Source organism: Paramisgurnus dabryanus, chromosome 8 (assembly GCF_030506205.2).
Source record: "Paramisgurnus dabryanus chromosome 8, PD_genome_1.1, whole genome shotgun sequence".
Taxonomy (NCBI): Eukaryota; Metazoa; Chordata; class Actinopteri; order Cypriniformes; family Cobitidae; genus Paramisgurnus; species Paramisgurnus dabryanus.
Window position 1 is genome coordinate 39856167 of NC_133344.1, and position 21942 is coordinate 39878108.

The window sequence follows — 21942 nt, forward strand, 5'->3', positions numbered from 1 at the left end:
TTCTGGTTTTATTTTGGCTATATTAGCTTTGTTTACCCCTTAAATTTTTGTTTAGACTCTCAACAAAGTGAGCACCGACATTTAGACACCGTTTCAGGTCACACCACTTGACATCTATGTCATAGGTTTTTCTTTGAATGCCGCACTGATGCGCATCTTATCGAAACTAGCCGTTGGACCTACATTCCCCGTTGAGGAATCTGGTCAGACCTGAAACTTCACCTTAAACTGGTTTCAGGTCCATCTGTAACTCCACCCTTCAGACAGCATCTCTTAAATCCCAGAGCGAAAAAGGAACAGAAGTCAATACTCCGATTAACCGCAGTGAAAACATTTACAGAGGTAAAGAAGCCAAGCCGACGAGAAGAAAATGGTGTCTATGTGTCGACAGATCATGGGATTGTCCATGGGCCTGATTGGTTTCTTGGGAACGATCATAATTTGCGCCCTTCCTATGTGGAGGGTGACGGCATTCATCGGGGCCAATATCGTGACCGCTCAGATCATCTGGGAGGGCTTGTGGATGAACTGCGTTATGCAAAGCACAGGACAGATGCAATGCAAGATATACGACTCGCTATTGGCCTTACCCCAGGACTTGCAGGCTGCTAGGGCGCTCGTGGTCATCGCCATCATCGTCGCCCTCTTTGGAGTCTTCCTGGCGATCGCCGGTGGAAAATGCACCAACTTTGTCGAGGAGGAAGCCGCGAAAGCGAAGGTGGCTATTGCCAGTGGTGTAATCTTCATTGTTGCTGGAGTGCTGGTCCTGGTTCCTGTATGTTGGTCAGCTAACAGCATCATCAGGGATTTCTATAACCCCATGCTCACCGATGCTCAAAGGCGAGAGATGGGACCTTCTCTCTACATAGGCTGGGGAGTGGCTGCTTTGATGATTCTTGGAGGAGGTATTTTGTGTAGCTCTTGCCCACCCAAAGAGGACAACTACGGAGTCAAGTACTCTCAGCCACGGTCCATTACCACCAGCAAGGCCTACGTCTGAGAGCTTCAAAGCTGTGCTACACCACAAGGACTCTTTAATTGTAAAGACTCATCGTTCATAAAGTCTCTTCGTTACCAGATCCGTCTAGTGCTCTGTTCCGTGATGCAATGTGAGAAAGGACAATGTCTGAAAATGCATAGGTAATTTACTGAGAGTTTGTGCTATGACTGTAGACAGATTTTTTTTTTACAAATGTAAGTGTTTTCATCATGTAATTAAAGGAATAGGGGTTTGTAATCACAATAATTATTAATTTATGTTTGATTTGATAAGGAAGGAATAGTTGCGTTAATCCAAAAATAAAACAAAATATGTATAAATTAATATAAAATGTGTATTCATCTATATTTGCATAGCCTACTGTTCAATTTATATTCGTGCACTGACGTTCATAGCAATACTAATCTGCTTCGTTGGAGAACTCGTGACATTTGTCGGGGGGCAATGCAGTAGCTTTCTGAAGAATGAGAGCTCCATGGCTAAAGTTCTGATCCTAGGTGGCATCCTCTGTATCGTAGCCGTAGTCCTTCTCCTCATCCCTGTCTGCTGGTCCTCTGCCTTCACCATCTCTGATTACGAGAGCGTTCTCACCATTCAGACACAAAAAAGGGAGCTTGGAGCATCCATATACGTCGGCTGGGATGCTGCAGGATTACTATAAAATGAAGGGATCATTTTGTGTACTTCCTGCCCACCAAGAGAAGATATGCATGCAAATTACCCTGCCATGTACCCCTACCAAGGACCTATGTATTGGCCTCCAGGAACTTATTTGCCTCTCAAAACATATGCCCCTAGCGTTACATATACTGGAACTGGGACATATGTTCCCAACAAACCTATATACGCAGCTGTTCCAGGACAATATTTTTAATTGACACATATTTCTCACTGTTATCTGTCGCTTCTCAATTGCTTTTGAATTTAACTTGTACTTACATCAGTGTTTTGTAATGTAAAATATATATACTCAAGAAAATTTCTATTAAAGATGTGTTGTATTTGCTAGCCTTTGAAAATTGAGATGACTTCAGAAAACTTGTTTGTCTTCTTTGTTCCTCTCATTCCAGTTCTTCTACTCCTGGAGATGTTGTAATGCTAATGGCATTTGAAATGTATATACTGAACTGTTTGTATGTTTACACAAATAGATGTTTTTTTTGTGTGTAAAATTTTGTCTTCCTCACTTTTTACACATCCAAGTTGTTAATTGTTATCAAAAAGAATGTAACTTTGAATGATTTTATATATTTAAATAAATATTTTTCAAGCTATAAATGCTGTGTTATATATTTATTATAAGTTATTGTATCTTTTATTGCATAAATGAAACCTAAGCATTTTTTTAATTCAAATTCCAACCAATTTAAACTTGAAACAAGTCCCATTTCATTTAAAGAGAATAAGTACACCGATATTAATGATGTTCCAAGTACCAAGAATTCTGACAGAAAAGTAAAAATTACAAGGAAAGTCATCAAGTTTATGAATGCTAGTAACCCACTGAAGTACCCACTAAGTACTTGTCATGCCTTGACTTACAAAAAACATTGATGGTGCATCTTCTGGTTTTATTTTGGCTATATTAGCTTTGTTTAGCCCTAATTTAAGTTTGGACTCTCAACAAAGTGCCGGACCGACATTCAGACACCGTTTCAGGTCACGACACTTGACATCTATGTCATATGTTTTGCTTTGAATGCTGCACCAATGTGCATCTTATCGAAACTAGCTGTTGTACCTACATTCCCCATTGAGGAATCTGGTCAGACCCGAAACTTCACCTCAAACTGGTTTCAGGTCCATCTGTAACTCCACCTTCCAGACAGCGTCTCTTAAATCCCAGAGCGAAAGGAACAGAAGTCAATACTCCGATTAGCAGCGGTGAAAACATTTATAGAGGTTAAGAAGCCAAGCCAACGAGAAGAAAATGGTGTCTATGTGTCGACAGATCATGGGATTGTCCATGGGCCTGATTGGTTTCTTGGGAACGATCATAATTTGCGCCCTTCCTATGTGGAGGGTGACGGCATTCATCGGGGCCAATATCGTGACCGCTCAGATCATCTGGGAGGGCTTGTGGATGAACTGCGTTATGCAAAGCACAGGACAGATGCAATGCAAGATATACGACTCGCTATTGGCCTTACCCCAGGACTTGCAGGCTGCTAGGGCGCTCGTGGTCATCGCCATCATCGTCAGCCTCTTTGGAGTCTTCCTGGCGATCGCCGGTGGAAAATGCACCAACTTTGTCGAGGAGGAAGCCGCGAAAGCGAAGGTGGCTATTGCCAGTGGTGTAATCTTCATTGTCGCTGGAGTGCTGGTCTTGGTTCCTGTATGTTGGTCAGCTAACAGCATCATCAGGGATTTCTATAACCCCATGCTCACCGACGCTCAAAGGCGAGAGATGGGACCTTCTCTCTACATAGGCTGGGGAGTGGCTGGATTGATGATCATTGGAGGAGCTATATTGTGTAGCTCTTGCCCACCCAAAGAGGACAACTACGGAGTCAAGTACTCTCCGCCACGGTCCGTTGCCACCAGCAAGGCCTACGTCTGAGAGCTTCAGAGCTGTGCTACACCACAAGGACTCTTTAATTGTAAAGACTCATCGTTCATAAAGTCTCTTCGTACCCAGATCCATCTAGTTCTTTGTTCCGTGATGCAATGTGAGTAAGGACAATGTCTGAAAATGCATAGGTAATTTACTGAGAGTTTGTGCTATGATTGTAGACAAATCTCTTACAAATGTATGTTTTCATCATGTGATAAAAGGAATAGGGATCTGTAATCACAAAAATTGTTTCTCTATTTTAATTTATGTTTGATTTGATAAGGAAGGAATAGTTCAAAAATAACATAAATACCTGCGTATAAAATGTGTATTAATCTATATTTGCGTAGCCTCTTGTTTAACTTTCATTAATTTTTTATTTACAGAAACAAGTGTTGTATGTTTTGTTTATTAAAAATGTTTAAAATGGTTCTGTGAAACAATGTAAGTATCTTTTTTAAGTGAATATGTTTACTTCATAATGCCACACTGACCCCTTCAAAATGATATTGTTACATCAAAGATATTATGTTGTACATCACCTCAGTGAATACACTATTATTATAAGAGAGATGTTGCCAACCTACTGTAAACAACTGTTTGATTGCTTTTAAAAGATTAACTAACTTGTTTTCACTTCATTCAAAGTATCTTGTCACAGTAAAATAATTTCAGTGATAGATCAATGCATTTATTTATTACGGTGACCTGCTTGTAATTGGATCAGACACTTCATTAACTCATCTACCATGTGTTCCCTACTAGTTGGGGTTCCTGCTTGACATTTATTACAGTTTTTACATTTGTTGTGTCATTAAATCATCATTGAACATCTTTATATTTTGAACCTTCATTATGATATTTTATTTTGGAATTATACGGTGTATTTGTGTGTGCACTATTGGTTCCTGTCACTCGAGGTGTGCCGTGGGGAGATGTGTGCTACTGTCATGCCTTTGGTCTCTGCTTCAAAGACAATAAAATTAAGTGACTTGATCTGTGACTTGTGTAACCTGTGTTTTATTTATGTTACCCACCCCAATGCGAACAAAAGCAAAAATGTGGGAAGCAAGGTTCACAGGACTGGTTTTGTCAGCATAATCTCAAGAGAATTTGCGCATATTTTGCGAGTTGGCTCATTCGTATGAATTCATACGAAGTTAATTGTGCAAAAACGTACCAGTCTCATGAAAAAAAACGATGAAACCTAACATAACCCCAACGTCATAGGGGTCAAGGCAAATCGTACAAAAACTTACGAATGTGGTCGTATGAATTAATAAAATAAGCCAACTAGTAAAATATGTACGAATTCTCGTGAGATAGCGTTTGGTTTTGTAGTATATTTTAAATAATTTGTATAATTGTGGTCATGATTTTGAGTTTGGAGGGAAGACCTGTAGTGCTGCAGGAGTTAAAAACTTGAATATCTGGAATAATCTCAATAATTAAATAAAAAAGAAGGCGAGTTAAAAGAGTAAATACAAGGGGAAAGCAGGGGTGAAAGTACCAAATTTACTTTTCATGCTCGAAAAAACTATTCAGGACCTACCCACGGAAGCGATGACGAAATAACTCAATATCTGTCAGCTCTGTCTAGGATTGTGTGATGAGCATGATGTCATAGTTTGGAATCCAAATGTAGTCAGGGTTCACTATATTACTTTCGTCCCATTTTACTTTCGCCCCGGTTCTACCCTACTTTATTTTTTTCAATCAGAAGTATGCAATATGTTAACATAATGCAACATGATCTCATGAGAATACGTGTGTACTTTTAGTAAAGGGTGGTTGCACCACAAGTACATTTAATAAGTTTTTATACACACACTGAAACGTATAATATTGATGACAGGACTAATATGTTAATTTTCTATGGATTTACAGACGTACAGATTTGTACATATATTTCTATTCATACATTTTAAAATAATCGCAGGCATTGGCATTTCTTACTCATATTAATGGCATGTTTTTAGCAGTAGCGGGCTGTGACTTCTTTTTTCAAGGACACTTGATGTCCATCATATGTGTGGTTTGTAATTTCAAAATATGTGTTTGGTGCAGCGAGTGAACCTATATGCATCACGTGTCTCATCAAAATAAGTGCCTGCTGCAGACGCGTCTAAAGGGTTTATTATAAAAGAGACGCTCATGTTTGCCAGATACTCGCATAATCTCATGCCTAATCAGAGTTTACTGTTAAGGGAGTGTCTTGCGTGCATTTTGTGAACGTGAGCGTCTATTTTATCATAAACTTGATGCACATGGTTCACATGACACAACAAACACATATTTTGAACACACAAGCAACACACGACACTCCGAACACATATTTTGAATTTGAATATTTGAATTTACCTAATGAAATATTCATGACTCGCAGAGAATTACACAATATTATACAAGACTACACTATAAAACCTTTAAATGAATAACATTAATAATTTAACCATTTTGTAATGTTTAGTTTGTATGGCATAACACACAAATTGCATTCTAACCAAAACACAACATAAATTCACAAAATATGTAAATTTTATTCATTTGCTGTAATCAACATCTTTAAAATCCATACGATTGCAAAGAACAGATTCAGCCCTTTATTCAGCGCAGTTGATTCTAGATCTCATCAGCGACCATAAACGTCAGATCTTGCGTTCATTATGAATTCAAAAGTAAATATTGTGCATTAAGAAGTTTTACGACACATTGCTTTACAGCAGTGATATCAAACGCTCATTGGCTTTTGCATGCTACATCACAGATTCGCGACATTGCCGTCTTTCAGTTGATGTACTTTTGAAATTTGAAATGCACGCCTTGACAGAGAGAAGCTGGCTTAACGTTCTGGATTAATAACTTTAATATTTCTGTACTTCATAAACTCCAGAGAGGACCACGGCTGCAGCACATCCTCATAATGCTACAATTCAATGTTTCAAATATGACTACATTGTATGCTTCAGCATCTATACAGTATAAATGTACAAAAAAGTAAGTTTTGTGTTTTTGAAAGTTACGAATTAATACTACATAATAACAACGAGACCAGGATGCATAATAAACATAACCCAGAAATTGCTGATTCATAGTGTACAGAGGAGACTCTCTTTTGACAAACATCCTGGGATTTTTAACGACCAGTCTTGGGCTACAGGGTGGTGATATGGCTGCAGACCGTCACATTGCCTGTTTAATGAGAAGGTCTGATTTATTGTGTGAAAATAAATAATCCAGTGTGCTGCTGGGTATGCTTTCTGTTGTATATGAGTGTGACTGTAAGTATTTTTTATATCATTGGTCTTTAGTAAGGGGTCTTGGCCCCCGTGGTAGTATCACCGGTGTTCCTTTAAATACTGTTTGAATTCAACAATAAAATTATGCATCAAACAAAAATGCTAATAATGAAAAATAAAACTTGACTAAAAGTAAGAGCATAACTTTTATAGTTTAATATAGTAAAATGGTATGTAGTATGTAAACAGCATGTGTATACAACAATTATTATTTTTATATCTTGGTAACGTAGCTATCATAACAAAGTATGTCAATCCCGTCTTTAATACATGTACTAGAGGTCCCTGTTCCTCCTCTCTATCCATTAAAGGGTCCCGGGCCTGAAAAAGGACTTCTTTGATGTGACACACAGGTGTGAACAGTGGTGTGCAGTGATAGGAGTTTTTAGATGTTCCTGTAGAGTATTGTGCTGGTAAAGTCAAACACATTGTAATGCACTGTTAGTCACTTTGGATAAAAACATCTGGCAAATGCATAAATGATATTTATGTACCTCTTCTTCCTTCAGTTACCTGGGACACAAAATCTCACCTAAAGATTAACATTTAATGTTTTGTTATTCAGTACTTGGAAATCGCAGGATGTTGTTTACCTGAAACTGTGGCCCTATTGTTTCTTCCCAAACCGGTTAGACAAGGAGTCAGTGGTGATACTAGTAAAGGTGTTTGACTGAGTAATAACAGGTCACTTGACTTTCAGAACAAATTTCAGTTTTCTCTCTGTCCTAAAAATAAATACAACGCTACACTTTGACCTGACCATGACAAAACAAGCTTCAGTTTAACCTGTGGTCAGTTTTATTTAAGAAAGTATGCTTTAAGTAAATGTTTCCCCCTCCTTACTGGATTTAACAAAAGGGTTGTAAACTGATCTCATTTTTAAAACCCTTTTATTGTCACAAACTATTAGAATCTCACAAAGCGGCTTTATTCCTCAGTTTGCATACATTTTCTCTTGGAAAAGCACGCTTTACTCTCTCGGTTACTTTTAACATTTACATTTCATTTTTTGGGAGTAAAATATTGAGATGGCTTCTGTGGGCATGCAGTTACTGGCTTGTGTCCTGGCTGTGTCTGGCTGGATTGGGGTAATTATTGTATGTGTTTTACCCACGTGGAGAGTTTCGGCCTTTATCGGTACAAATATTGTGACTTCTCAGATTTTCTGGGAGGGAATCTGGATGAGTTGTGTGGTGGAGAGCACAGGACAGATGCAATGTAAAGTCTATGACTCCATGCTGGCCCTGAGCCCTGACCTACAGGGTGCTCGTGCCCTGGTTGTGGTTTCCATCCTGTCGGGAATGGCTGGGATTCTCATGGCACTTGTCTCGGGGAAGTGTACCAACTTCATCGTGGAGGAAATAGGAAAAATGAAAGCCTCCATTGCTGCTGGTGTGGTTCTCATCATCTCTGGAGCTCTGTGCCTCATTGCTGTGTCCTGGACTGCCGTCATTATAATAAACGACTTCTACAATCCTCTGTTATTGGATGCCCAGCGCAGGGAGCTGGGCGCTTCGCTCTATCTTGGCTGGGCAGCAGGAATTCTTCTGGTTATTGGAGGAGGGCTGCTTTGTAGTTCTTGCCCATCAAAAAGGAACAACACAACATCCATCATCTATAACCCTATAAAGATGACTAAGCCAGCTGGTAGGGATGATGCTTTCCCCAGCCACACAACTCCAGTGCCACGGTCTCCGACTCCTTCAAAGACTTACATTTAGACTGCATACCTGACACTGCTTTATTTGAAATCTTTCATGTAATTTGCTTTTATTCAAATGGATGGTGATAAATGATTATTTGTATAATTTAGCACAGTTTAATAAAAAATTATATTATTAGCAATATAGCATTGTATAAATGTTAAGTAAGTTTAGTTTTTTACTATTTTCTTAAGCAATAGTCATCATTTAACGCTCTACACACCAGATATAGTCCAGCTATGAGTAACCCACTTCTAGCCAAAATATACTTGAATTTGATAACATTTAACTTGTGAGATGTAAGAAGAGTGATTACATTTATTTATTTTATTTCATTTACTTTGAGCTGTGGTAGACATCAAATTTTCACTGACAGCCCAAATTTATCTTGTTTACCCCCCTCCCAATTCAAACACTGATTATACGGCTATGTTTTCGGATTTTACATCATAACTTTTACTGAAAATCTTTGAAATCTCGCTTTCAATTACACTATGGAAATTATTGGTGATTGGAACAAATTTTCGAGCAATACGTCCTGTTTCATGTGAAGTAAACATAACTCTTTAACATGTCTTTTTCAGTTTTCTTAGTGTCATTCATTCCTATTCAGTTGTCCGAGAACTAGAGGATGTAATCTTACACAACACTAGAAAACCAGTTTTTCTTGATTATCTACTGATACTACTAACTATTCAAACAAAGCACTCATGCTTGGGGAAGTTACAAGAAGATTCAAGGGTGTTGTTTATACTCTGCTTAACAAAATGAAAACCACAAATTACAAATTTAAGAGAATACATTTTTGAGTTTAATATCTATCTTTATCTTTTCTGTCCTTTAAAAAAAACCTTGGCTATGAATACTGTGTTAGACTTGATGAGACTAGTTCTTCTAGTGTACTTATGTATTGCTGTTGTTGTGTTGTTCTGATTGCTTCTATTGTTAACATCATTTGTAAGTTTTTTGTAAGTTTTTTTAAGATAAAAACATCTGCTAAAGGTAAATGCAGATAGCTAGCTTCATGCTAAGTCTTGTTAACATTATGTTAACTTTATGTTAATTTATGCTAGCATCATAATAACTTCATCCCTGCTGAAAAACTGCATGGACCAGCATGGGAATTATGCTGTTCTATGCTGGTTTAGCTGGTGATCCCCAGCACCAAAACACAACATATGTTGGTCTTGCTGGTATGACTTATGCTGGTGCTGATGCTGGTTTAGCTGGTGTTCACTAGCAAACCAGCACCAATACTAGGGTGGCCATTCGTGCCAGTTCCACCGGACACGTCCCGGACAGGATTTTGGGTGCGTTCTCCGGAAGTCGTGTTGCTCGACCGCATACGTCAGAACCTCGATGACGTATGTGGTCGAGCAACGCGACTTCCGGACGAACCCGAAAACATGTTCGGGACATGTCCGGTGGCCACCCTACTAACATCATGCAAGGTTCCCTGCTGAAAAATCCAGCATCAAACCAGCATGGGAATTATGCTGGTCTATGCTTGTTTAGCTGGTGGTCACCAGCATACCAGCATCAAAACAATACATATGCTGTGTCTAGTTTACGCTATGTTATTGTAATCACGATGAAAAAGTCAAATGTGTATTCCACATTCCTAGCGTTTCTTTACATTTAGGGCGTTTTCACATTAGCACCTTTGGTGCGCACCCGGGTTCGATTGACATCAGAGTTCGGTACATTTGGATGATGTGAACGCTGTCTTCCGAACTCGGGTGCGCACCCGCGAAACGTACTCGAGTCCGCTTAAAAAGGGTGGTCTGGGGTCCGGTTCATGTGAACTCCAGATTGGTTTGCTGCTAATGTGAGCGCAATCGTACCAAATCGCGGAAGTGAACCACTGTTAATTACGTTTTATATGAAATGTCCAACAAAAACAGACGTGTGTGTTTGTGTGCGTGCACTTACCTTGACAACAAAATGCATAGAATGCTTGCTTGACTTTTGTTCTTATTTTTTTAAATCTTTGGTTTTGTTTTCAAAGAAATAATACAGAAACGCACTTGCGTCTGTCTGCCCCAAACTTACTAAAGTCGTTTCGATGACAACGGTCTATCCGCCGATGTCAATTTTTGCGGAGGCATTCAGAAATCATCTCTCTGCTTGGAGTTCGTCAATCACCCTTGTGATCTTCTCGTTTACAGCGGTTGCCAAGCAACATGAGAATGCGCCGGCTGCAGCTTGATGATGCAAGCGTACCGCGGTTTGGATGCAAAAATAATATGTGAACACAGTCCATGGGGGGCATAGAGAGGGGGGAGCAATCGAACTCGGGTTCAGACCAGGCAATCGCACCAAATGTGAAACCGTCCTTACAGAGATTATAAAGAATGAAAATTGTCAGGACAATTTGTCAGAAATGGTCTTATTTGTTTATTATTTTTATTATTTTGCTTGGCAGACTTGAATTTAAGTTCAGGGGTTTCATAAAACTTGTTCTCTTGCCATTACCTTTCCTCACACGGCTCGTATTACAAATTATCTTGCTCAGATGCAAACACTCCTTGACAAACACACCTTTGTGTTTAGATAAACTAAAAAAAATCACTTCCTTAAGTTTGTTTCAGATGAGAAAGTAAACTAGAGATGTTGCCTGAACTTTATTTGTTGTCATGATGTGAATTCGAAACAAGGTCTCATAGTCACAAAGTCATGCGTCAGAGACAGAGAGAGAAAGTATGACAGACATCCATAAAGAAGCTCTCTGTCGAGAAATATCTTTCTCAGTCAGTATCTGTTTTGCTCAAGGTCAAACACATTTGTAACAGTTGAACAATGCGTCACTGCTGCTCATCATCATCTGAAGCATTTAGTGTTTCTGTATTGTACTTTACTGCCTACTAGTGGAAGAAAATCTCTCTGCTGTTAAAGGCCAGGGTTTCTGCAGGTTATTTCACAAAGTCAAATTTAAGACTTTTTAAAGGGATAGTTCACCTTAAAATCATTTACTCATCCTTATGTTGTTCTAAACCTGTATGAATTTCTTTTTTCTGATGAACACAAAAGAAGACATTTTGAGAAATGATGGTAAACACACAGCAGATTAGTGAACATTGACTTTCATAGTAGGAAAAAAATATTTTGGAAGCAATGTGATAAATGATACCCAAAAGTACCCATTAAATTCCATCATATTTTTTTATTACTTCTATATAAGTCAATGGACACTATCTGCTGTGTGTTTACCATCATTTCTCAAAATATCAGAAAAAAATAAATTCATACAGGTTTAGAACAACATGAGGATGAGTAAATGATGACAGAATTTTCATTTTAAAGTGAACTATCCCTTTAAGACCTTTTTAAGACCATTACGACTAAAGGGCGATTTATAGTCGTGCGTAGGTCCTACGGCGTAGCTACGGCGTAGGCTATCCGTAGCCTGTGCGTAGCTCTGCGTAGCCTGACGCGCACCTCACAAAATTTCTAACAGCGCGTCGGCTCTACGCGGACCGTAAGCGCTGTGATTGGTCCACCAGAACCCCTCCCGTCAGGTAAAAAAACTGCGTCATAGGTATTTCTGTTTGAGACGGTGAAAACAAAGATGAGCCAAGTTGAGGAGTGATTTAACTCAAACTGAAACATAAGTCGCTGTTTATTTACTACCATCATTGCTGGTCTTCTCAAATTATACACAACAAGTTGCTATTTTTTCTTCGTTTGTGGGTTAACTTGCTTAGCTTCTTCTTCTGTGACGACTTCTGCTGCTTCTGTGGTTACACGCGTGATTACTGCCAACCAGCGGTTTCGCGTGTGTTTGCACGTCGACGCGGACGGCGACGCACAAGTATAAATGAAAACCGACGCGGAACCTACGCCGCCGCTGCTACGCCGTAGGACCTACGCACAACTATAAATCGCCCTTTAGATTAAAGACCTATATCGACAATGAAATCCAATTTTATAGTCCAGTGTGCAAATGCCCATGTGTTTTTTAAATACCTTTTAAATTTCATAACAAAAAACAAAGATATTTTTTCTCGGGGTGGGAAAAGACACTCCGCAAAACGAAACTAGACATGAGACTACAGTTGTGACGTTCGCGAACGATCCGATTCTTTTGAACGGCTCATAAACATGAACGATGGGAGCCGAGTCGCGGCTGGAGGGGAGCCGTTCTTTCTGTCGTTCTTTTTTTCCTATGCGTGTTTCACAGATACACACAAATTAGCTCCTCGGCGAGACAGAACAGTTATAGGGGGAGGGGCGCAAAGTTAATTTGACTTATTTGCAAATTGTACAGTAGTTATAGTAGTAATAGTGGACTGTACGTAGACATTTCAATTTTATTTATTCAAATTTTATCCACAGTATATCTCTAATACTTTAAATATTTTTTGTTATCTATCAAAATGTTCTTTTGTGATACTGTTCTTGTATAGAATTTTTTCACCAAAAGCTGTTTTGCACAGACATTCATTGCAGCCCACTTTGTTATTGTTCATTTAAGACCTGAAGGGGTTGATGTCCTATTTGCAAAGTTTACAGTAGTAATAGTGGACTGTATGTAGACATTTCCATTTTATTTATTCTAATTTGGGTAAGTGTTTGTAGTAAAAGCTGTTTTGCACACAAAATTCATTGCAGTCGGCTTTGTATTGTATTGTATGAATAACATAAGTCAACGGAGCTTTACCCGTACACACACTTTGTACTAAAGGTAAATCCAAAATAGTGATGTCACTGTCTAAGCAGAGGGATGTTGTGCAACCCTATGGAATATAGTCTACACATGACAAATGAGGTAATAATCAATATTTTAGAATAATTCAAACTCAGATATTGGTGTGTGAGTTTTAATTATTTGACTACATATCTCACCTCATCATTCCTCCCAGTGATTATTTCCAGGATAAACTGAGATGCCCCCAAGCTGGCTTCTTAAAACTGACTAAATATTTTAAAAGAGCCAAAAGAGCCGTTCTTTGAAAGGAACGGATCGCCAAGATCCGGTTCCCCTCAAAGAGCCATAAATCCCTAGCCTAGAAATCTAGACGCACCCTAGCGGCCGCAAAATATATTTGCTGCCAGGGTTTAGTCTAGGCACTCACAATACACTTAACAGCTCCAAAAACCAAAATTTGGTCAGGCCAATCACATCGTGTGTAGCGTCTGTGGGGCGGGCTTAACATGATGACGACAGAGCTGCAACGGTTCCTACTTGAAAACAGAGAATGGCTGCTGCTGCTGGCGAACAGCTTTGGCCGCGACTCTGGAGGACTTAGACTTATGTTTTTCTTTGAGAGAAGAGCAAATAAACCCTACTGAAGTCCTTTTTAAGCAAGAAAGATGTGTTTGGAGTTTTGCCGACTGGTTACGGTAACTACGTCACCTTCTTCGTTGCTCTGATCCGTCATAGCGCTATCCTATTGCGTGCAGAGGCATTTTGAGGGACAACCTTATATCCCGCCCCTTGCATTGAGCCGTTTGTGTGAAGAGTTGCCAGACCTTACATCTTGATGTAGGTCTGGCTAACCAGGCTAATAAATCCCATTACTACATGAGACTGGGTTCATGAAAGTAAGACGAGAATAGCCTTAGAATAGAAAAAAGTCTTTATTTTACTGAAATTACAACAATTTTAAATGTTTTAAACAATCTAGGGTTTGCACTAACATTTTTATGGTAGTTAATAATGTTTAAGTAATCTGATTTAAGTGGGCTATAGAAGTGACAATAGAAGTACTAAAAGCTTGACCATCACGTGATTCATGGAGACTGTAGTTAGTTAGTTCTTGGAAGCTCATAGTGAGCCATTGAAATAGGTTAAGTTAGAGGCAAAGAGCTGTGATTTTTCTTAATTAATACTCAAGAAATACATTGATTTACAATATTTATATATAACACGAATATGTGTGAGTGTAGTATTTTTTTAAATTCTATAAAAAATGTTTATGACAAATAAAAAACACTAATATGACAAAATTTGTATGGTCGGCTGCTGGTTTGTGCTATGTTTTACACTGCCTTTAAACTACAACTTTAAAGCTTTAAAATCTATCACTAAAACTTTTCCGTAAGATATATGTTAGCAGTACTATCTGTACAGTGGAGACCAGTGACTTATTTTTCGAGGGCACACGATGCAATGCTCTTCACAACATGTATGTAGCCCATCATGCGTGTGGCTCATCGTTAAAAAAATGTGTTCGGCGCGTCATGTGAACTTATGTCAAATACGTGCCTGCTGGAGACGCTTCAAAGGGGTTTATGACAGTGGCGGCTCGTGACTGCTCATTCGAGGGGTGCAAATTCAAAATATGTGTTCGGAGTGTCATGTGTGTTGCTAGCGTTTTCAAAATATGTGTTTGTTGCGTCCTGTAAACCATGTGCATCACGTGTTTTGTCAAAATAAATGCCTGCTGCACACGCGTCAAAACCGTTTATGATAAAAGGGACGCTTACATTCACAAATACACACGAGACACTCCCTTAACAGTAAACTCTGATTACGCATGAGATTATGCGAGTATCTGGCAAACGCCAGCGTCTCTTTTGTCATAAACCATTTAGACGCGTCTGGAGCAGGCACTTATTCTGACAAGACACGTGATGCACATAGGATCACTCGATGGGCAGAACACATACTTTGAAATTATGAACCACACACATGTTGGGATGAACTTCGCACCAAGCGCCCTCGAATAAAGAAGTCACTAGCCACCAATGGTTATGATAAAAGAGATGCTCACATTTGCTCACATATTTTGAAATCGCCCCCTCAGAAGAAAAGTTAACGGCTGCCACTGTATCTGTATAAGTAAATGTCTAACATATTATTAAATTAATATCACTAAATTGTCTGCAAGATTTTTTTATATAAAAAAGATGATACTAAAGATCTATGTTTATTATTTCTATAGGCTCCTCTTCATGGCTCTGCAGGTCCTGGGAATCACACTTTCAATGATTGGCTTCGCAGGGACCATCATCATCTGTGCCCTGCCCATGTGGAAGGTAACCGCCTTTATCGGCACAAACATCGTCGTGGCACAGGTCTTCTGGGAAGGACTGTGGATGACCTGCGTATATGAACGCACAGGTCAGATGCAGTGTAAACTGTATGATGCGCTGCTGGATTTGGACCCATCCTTGCAGGCTGCACGTGGGCTGGTGGTCACCACCATGGCTTTGGCCTTCCTGGCTTTCCTTATTTTCCTGGTCGGAGCCGAGTGCACTAACTGCCTAGTTAACCCGCGTGCCAAAGCAAGGATTGTAGTGGTATCTGGGATTACCTTCATTCTGTCTGGACTGACTACCGTCATTCCTGTGTCTTGGACAGCCAACTCTGTTATAAGAGACTTTCGTAATCCCATAGTACACGAAGCATTAAAGAGGGAGATGGGGGCGGCCCTTTATGTGGGCTGGGTAACTGCAGGGTTTCTGTTCATTGGTGGAGCGGTTCTATGCACAAGTTGCCCACCAGAAAGGGTCAACTATTTACCAAGGTATACACTAACAAAGTCCAGCACCCACAGCAGCTATGCCATAAAAAACTATGTTTGACTTACAGCAGGTGACACACAAAATCATGTTTTTGAGTTTTGCATTTGTTATTGTCAAGATATCTTTGTAAACATTTCAAATGCATCCTTCCTCACATTATGAGACAAGGTTTTTTACAGCTTTACAGTTTAATTTGATGTTTCTTTTTATGTATATACATGTATAGTTTAGCTTTTTTAAGCTTTATTATACTGTTGAGCATAAACGGCCAAACAGTTGATGTTGATTTGTGCATCAGTGACAACACAAACACATTTATATGTATGAAATCCCCCCCAGGCCAACCCCTCATTTCAAACCCTGCATATATCACTGTTATGAAGATTATTTAAAGCAGATGAACTTTGGTCTGGATGTGATGTTTTGTTTGTACTGATCTTTTAATAAAAACCCTAAACCAGATCAAAATTGTTCTGAGTATCTCATTGGTAGGTCTGAAATCTTTGAAAGCATTGTATTACCAAATGATAAAAATCTTATATTTGCGAGACTTTGCTCGATATATTTCCTTTTAATAAGTTGATTTACTCTTTTGTTGAAAAATCTTTTATAAATATTAGTTATGCCACAATTCTGAGAATAATAATGAAAATTTAAGAATTAAAGGCACTGTATGTAGTTTACAGCAGCCTCTAGCGGTGATGTTTTAGATCGCAACCAATACGTTTACAAGCGCGTGCTCGAACTCATGAGCGACGGCCAGACTGAGATGTAACACACCGGAGAAAGCATCGCACAACATGCTGGAAACTCAGGTAAACTCCCACTGCAACGTTTAATTGACTGCATTTAGCCTATGTAATGTGGTGTTACGTAGGTAAATTTACGGTAAGATAACGAAAACGATTAGTGAACTACACTGAAAAATTTCAGTATAACAGTAAAGCCCGGTATATACTGTGCTATTTTAAATAGTCCTTTAGGGTTGTTGCTTGCCACACTGCATGATCAATATCGTAGTTAAGTCCATGTCACACTGTATAATCTCAGTTTCCATCAATGTCAGACTGTACGAGTTTAAAGACTTTTAAAAAGCGAACGCACGCAAACAAACGCGTCCGCAGTTTTACGTCATCGATCGACGACGGCTGGGCAAACATGCTAAAGCGAAGGCTAGCAAACCGAAACAACATCTAAAAAACTAAAGCACATAATCGAAATATATTTGACATGCTTTGTAGTAATGTTAGCTTACCTGTCCAAAAGGATGAAAGCCAACTCCGGATCCATTTTTATACCCAAAACAAAGCGGAGGTTTCTCCATAATTCAAATGCCCTGCCAATGTTAATCCGTGTTTTTGTCCGAAGTTGATCCGATTCACGTTTGGCCTTACGAGGTTCAGCAGATAACTTTTTTCTTCACAATATGTGGAGGTTGTGCTGGGAGCAGGTCGTTTCAGTCTGTTATCAGACAGTGTCGTCGCTGTTGAGCGTAAAGTCAGTAGACGAAGCGAGAGGCTCGGGAGCGCGCATGCAGGTGACGTCACTGGATTTCGCGCCAAATCCGGCCCGGTACTTTCACATAAAAATAATAAATCAAAAAATCAGAGGTAATAGCAAAACCCGCAAAGTGGATCATTTTAATGTGAGAATACAACCCCTTCACACAAAGGCAATTGAAAAGAGATTAGTTTAAGTAGAAACACTGCGGACAGCTCCTTTAAGTCCAGTGTTTTGAGAATGAAGTCAAAGGGACGTTTCAGTGTAACAGCTTTAGTGGTGCAGGCTGTAAAGCATATGGCTCATGGAATTGGCTTTTGATTCCAATCCGCCTTTTGCCGACCTCACTTTTCTTCGTTTTCTTATCACATTCATATGGTAATGACGTGTTTTTTATTTTATTTATTTATACTTATTTTACCAAGAATAGTCCCACTGAGACATAAATCTCTTTTAAGGCATCCTGCCCAAAAAAGGCAGCACAAAAAGTTTCACACAAAATATATGACACACAAGATGAGAAAATCTTGTGCAGCACAATTCTTTATAAATATATAAATATTAAAGCATGAACAAGATAATTTAAAGTAAGATTCCAAAATATGTTTGTTTATTTGTTTATTATTATTATAAATATATTGATTTATTAAGAATTAAAGCATTTATTGGTTAGGATTACCGGTTGGTGTATGAGTGCTTTTATTCTTCACATCATGCAGCATCCATTTAATAATTTAATATTATACCACAAGTCTGTTAAATGCTTTATTCTGATTGGCTGAGAAATATTCCATGGGTGTTGATTACTTTTCTTTAAACCGCACAACTAACCTTATAAATGTCTTAAAAATAGGCACCAGAGCAATGTTTGTGGTAACCGTGGTATAAGCGAAATAACTGACTGCGGTCCTTTGAATTATTTAAAAATAATGGACAACCATGGTGTAAAAGCTTTATCACCTTGGGTGTGCATTATTTTCTTATAATTCAATGGCCCGTCATCAATTATTCCTTACTTAGAACGTGTTTCAACCAATCAGAATGAAGGACCAGAACTGCCCGTTTTATAATATGTTTTCGGGAAACAAGGTCTTGACTAGGGCGGCCATTCATGCCAGTTCCGCTGCGGTCGAGCAACACGACTTCCAGAGAACGCACCTGAAATCCTGTTCAGGACGTGTCCGGCGGAACTGGCAAGAATGGCCACCCTAGTCTTGACAAGGAAGTTTTCTCCAACTATGCATCATAATATGATTGCTTAGCAGTTAGTTACGTCGTTGTTCTGGAAACGGACCCCCATGTGACCACACCAGAAAAGCAACTTGATAAGGAAAAGGTGCATGTCATAACAGGTAAGATGTAATTTTGGTTTGATTGCTGCAGTCCCAATATAGTTGCTTGTAATTGTTACTGTGGTATATTCTGTAGACTTTCTTTAAAGCTTTCCACTATTCTTGGAGATTTACAAATATTTAAATGTTATCCTCAAGGTGCGGTAATCATGTCTTAGATGTAGCTTTCTTTTGATGAAAACCAATGTTGTTTGTGTGTGGTATGAACTGAAGTATTTTGTTTTTGCTTATAGATGCCGTTATGGCAGAATGTCCTAACACAACTCCAGTTGATGTGCGGAATTGCCTACAATGCAAGTGCAACAACAAAAAGTTTTTGTGGAAAATATAAATTATATATACAGGTGCTGGTCATATAATTAGAATATTATCTAAATTTGTATTTATTTCACTTCGATTTCAATTCATTCAAAAAGTGACACTTGTGTATTATATTCATGCATTACACACAGACTGAAATATTTCAAATGTTTATTTCTTTTCATTTTGATGATTATAACTGACAACTAAGGAAAATCCCAAATACAGTATTTCAGAAAATTAGAATATTGTAAAAAGGTTCAATATTGAAGACACACTCTAATAAGCTAATTAAAGGTTTGATCCTGAAATATTTTAGTTATGCTGGTTAAAAGATAGCAATCACTGTGTTAAGTTGTTTAAATTTATTTGTAGATTTTTGTAATCTGTGAAAGGCGTAGGACCAAAAACTGTTCAACCAATTATAGAGTTCAGTCTGAACGGCAGTTGCCTTTTTTGTCCGTCATACGTAAGCGTAATTTGAATGCCCACCGTGCAGCGAGTCCACGCAGACACCATACGTCATCAGCACGTTCAGGTGCACTCACCTCCTGTCTGTAAACAGCGAGAATGGCAAACTTTTCTGCTGAATTGACAACCTGCACAGGAGCAACAAAACGAAATACATCTTTTATAACAAAAACAGCAAAAACTGCCTGGATCAGCAAAGAACGAAAACCCAAATTAACAACGGTAACTTTACTGCTTTACTATGAGATGCAAACAGCTGCAGGAGGCAAAGGGTCTGAAAGGGTCGTTGCACTGTTTATTTTGGTAAGGTAGGTACGAGATATGTTTGTATTGAGATGGATTTAGATATTCTACTTTGAGGAAACATTGTGTTGCTTATGAAATTTGTGTTCGTTTACGGATTAGCGTAACAATATAGTTACTACGTCTACACAAGCGAAAGTGTGCTTTAACTAATTCTGATATAAACCAGTTGTTTATGTTGGTTATTTTGGTAATGTTATTCACTTTGTACTGCAAAGTTTTCTCACTGGTGAATGAGACATGAGATGTGGACGTCTGATCTGTGCATGTTTATGTGTTTTGGAAAAAAGCGTGACTTTGGATGGCAATTTAACTGGAAGGTGGGATAGGATCGTGATTTCATTGCTAGGCGACTACCGTTGGCATTTTCAAAATGTGAACCCCTACCTTTAACTCAAAAAACCTGCAAAGGCCTTTAAATGGTCTCTGGAGCTCAGTCTGAAACCGTTCCCTCGTTCACTCATTCACTATTCCCTATATGGGGAATGACAATTGAGTCCACTATATGGGGAAGAAGCAAATGAAAATGAGTGAGCGATTTCAGACACAAACGTAAATATCATGTGTCAGAGAACTGTCGGAGAGATTCATCATAAACACCTGTGTGGCTATTGATTGTACTATGAAATGGTAAAGTTTACTTTCTTACTGTTTTTCACATTTGTCATGTTTATTGTATTAGTTGATAATCAAGAGAGCAAAACAACTGCTTATCATATTTATTAACTGCTGTTTATTTATTGTTTAATAAAAATTTGTATTAGATTTTAAATAAAAGATATCACAATTTTTTTTTCATTTGTTTATTTTCAAAAAGTAGAAAATAACTGACAACAAGAAGTAACAAAAGTGTATATACCTAAATGTTTGGTGTTTACAGTATCCTTCAGCTGATTCAAGTTACGCTTGAATCGTCTCCCGTTGCATCATGGGAAATATGAGTGGGCGAGTGTACATCGAATGTACCCTCAAAATCAGAATGCAGTGTGGGTAAAAAGTAGTGAATGAATGTAGGGAATGAAGTTGTTCACTTAGGTTTCGGACACCACTACAAAATGTCTGACACTCGATATAGTGCACTATATAGTGGATAGGGATCAGTTTCAGACACAGCTTCAGTCTAGTTCTGTAGGCTATACAATCATGGGGAAGACTGCTGCCAACGAACATTGACACCTTGCACAATGAGGGCAAGACACAAAAGATCATTGGAAAAGAGGCTGGCTGTTCACAGAGCTTTCTGTCCAAGGCAAGCACATTAATATAGAGGCGAAGGGAAGGAAAAGATGTGGTAGAAAAAAGTGTACAACCAATAGGGATAACCGCACTTTGAAGTGGATTGCAAAACAAAACCCATTTAAAAATGTGGGGAAGATTAACAAAGCATGGACTGCAGCTGGAGTCAGTGCTTCAAGAACTATTACACACAGACGTATGCAAGACATGGGTTTTAGCTGTCGCATGCATTGTGTCAAGCCACTCTTGAACAACAGACAGCATCAGAAGCTTCTCGCCTTCCAAAAGGACTGGACTGCTGCTGAGTGGTCCAAAATTATGTTCTCTGATGAAAGTAAATTTTGCATTTCCCAGAGTGTGGAGGAAGAGAGGAGAGGCACACAATCCACGTGGCTTGATGTCCAGTGTAAAGTTTCAACAGTCGGTGATGGTTTGTGGTGCCATGTCATCTGCTGGTCTTGGTCCACTTCGTTTACTGAGGTCTAAGGTTAACGCAGCCATATACTTCCTGCTGCTGACCAACTTTATGGAGATGCAGATTTAATTTTCCAACAGGACTTGGCACCTGCACACAGTGCCAAAGCTAATTCAGGCAAAAGAGCCCCAACTAAATATCGAGTGCTGTACATGCTCATACTTTTCATGTTCATACTTTTCAGTTGGATAAGATTTCTAAAAATACTTTATTTGTATTGGTATTATTGTAAAAAAAATTCACTAGAGAATATGCATTATTTTAAATATTGGAATTATT

At 38.8% G+C, this 21942-nt stretch overlaps 3 protein-coding genes across 3 annotated transcripts in view; all 3 read left to right on the forward strand.

Moving 5' to 3' along the window:
• The window catches only part of LOC135771512 (claudin-4-like), a 28406-nt gene extending 12119 nt beyond the window's left edge, over window positions 1-16287 (forward strand). The window contains exon 2 of the mRNA XM_065281783.1: window positions 15444-16287. Within this exon, the coding sequence (XP_065137855.1) occupies window positions 15444-16086 (643 nt within the window). The 3' untranslated portion in view covers window positions 16087-16287. The remainder of the gene's footprint in view (window positions 1-15443) is intronic.
• Window positions 289-2278, forward strand: LOC135771514 (claudin-4-like). Its single transcript, XM_065281784.1, has one exon. It carries the CDS (start codon window positions 371-373, stop codon window positions 998-1000), a length of 630 nt encoding a protein of 209 aa, XP_065137856.1. The 5' UTR covers window positions 289-370; the 3' UTR covers window positions 1001-2278.
• LOC135771629 (claudin-1-like) lies at window positions 2856-8574 on the forward strand. The gene is made up of 2 exons (XM_065281950.2): window positions 2856-3437; window positions 7882-8574. The coding sequence occupies exons 1-2, from the start codon at window positions 2931-2933 to the stop codon at window positions 8572-8574; spliced, it is 1200 nt and encodes a 399-aa protein (XP_065138022.2). The 5' UTR covers window positions 2856-2930.
• Window positions 16288-21942: the final 5655 nt, after the last annotated feature.

Bases quoted from the DNA above. Each gene is read 5' to 3' on its own strand.
- LOC135771514 (XM_065281784.1), top strand. From the start codon at position 371: ATGGTGTCTATGTGTCGACAGATCATGGGATTGTCCATGGGCCTGATT.
- LOC135771629 (XM_065281950.2), top strand. From the start codon at position 2,931: ATGGTGTCTATGTGTCGACAGATCATGGGATTGTCCATGGGCCTGATT. The intron at 3,438-7,881 runs GTGGCTGGATTG...TAAAATATTGAG, and splicing joins CTCTCTACATAGGCTGGGGA to ATGGCTTCTGTGGGCATGCA.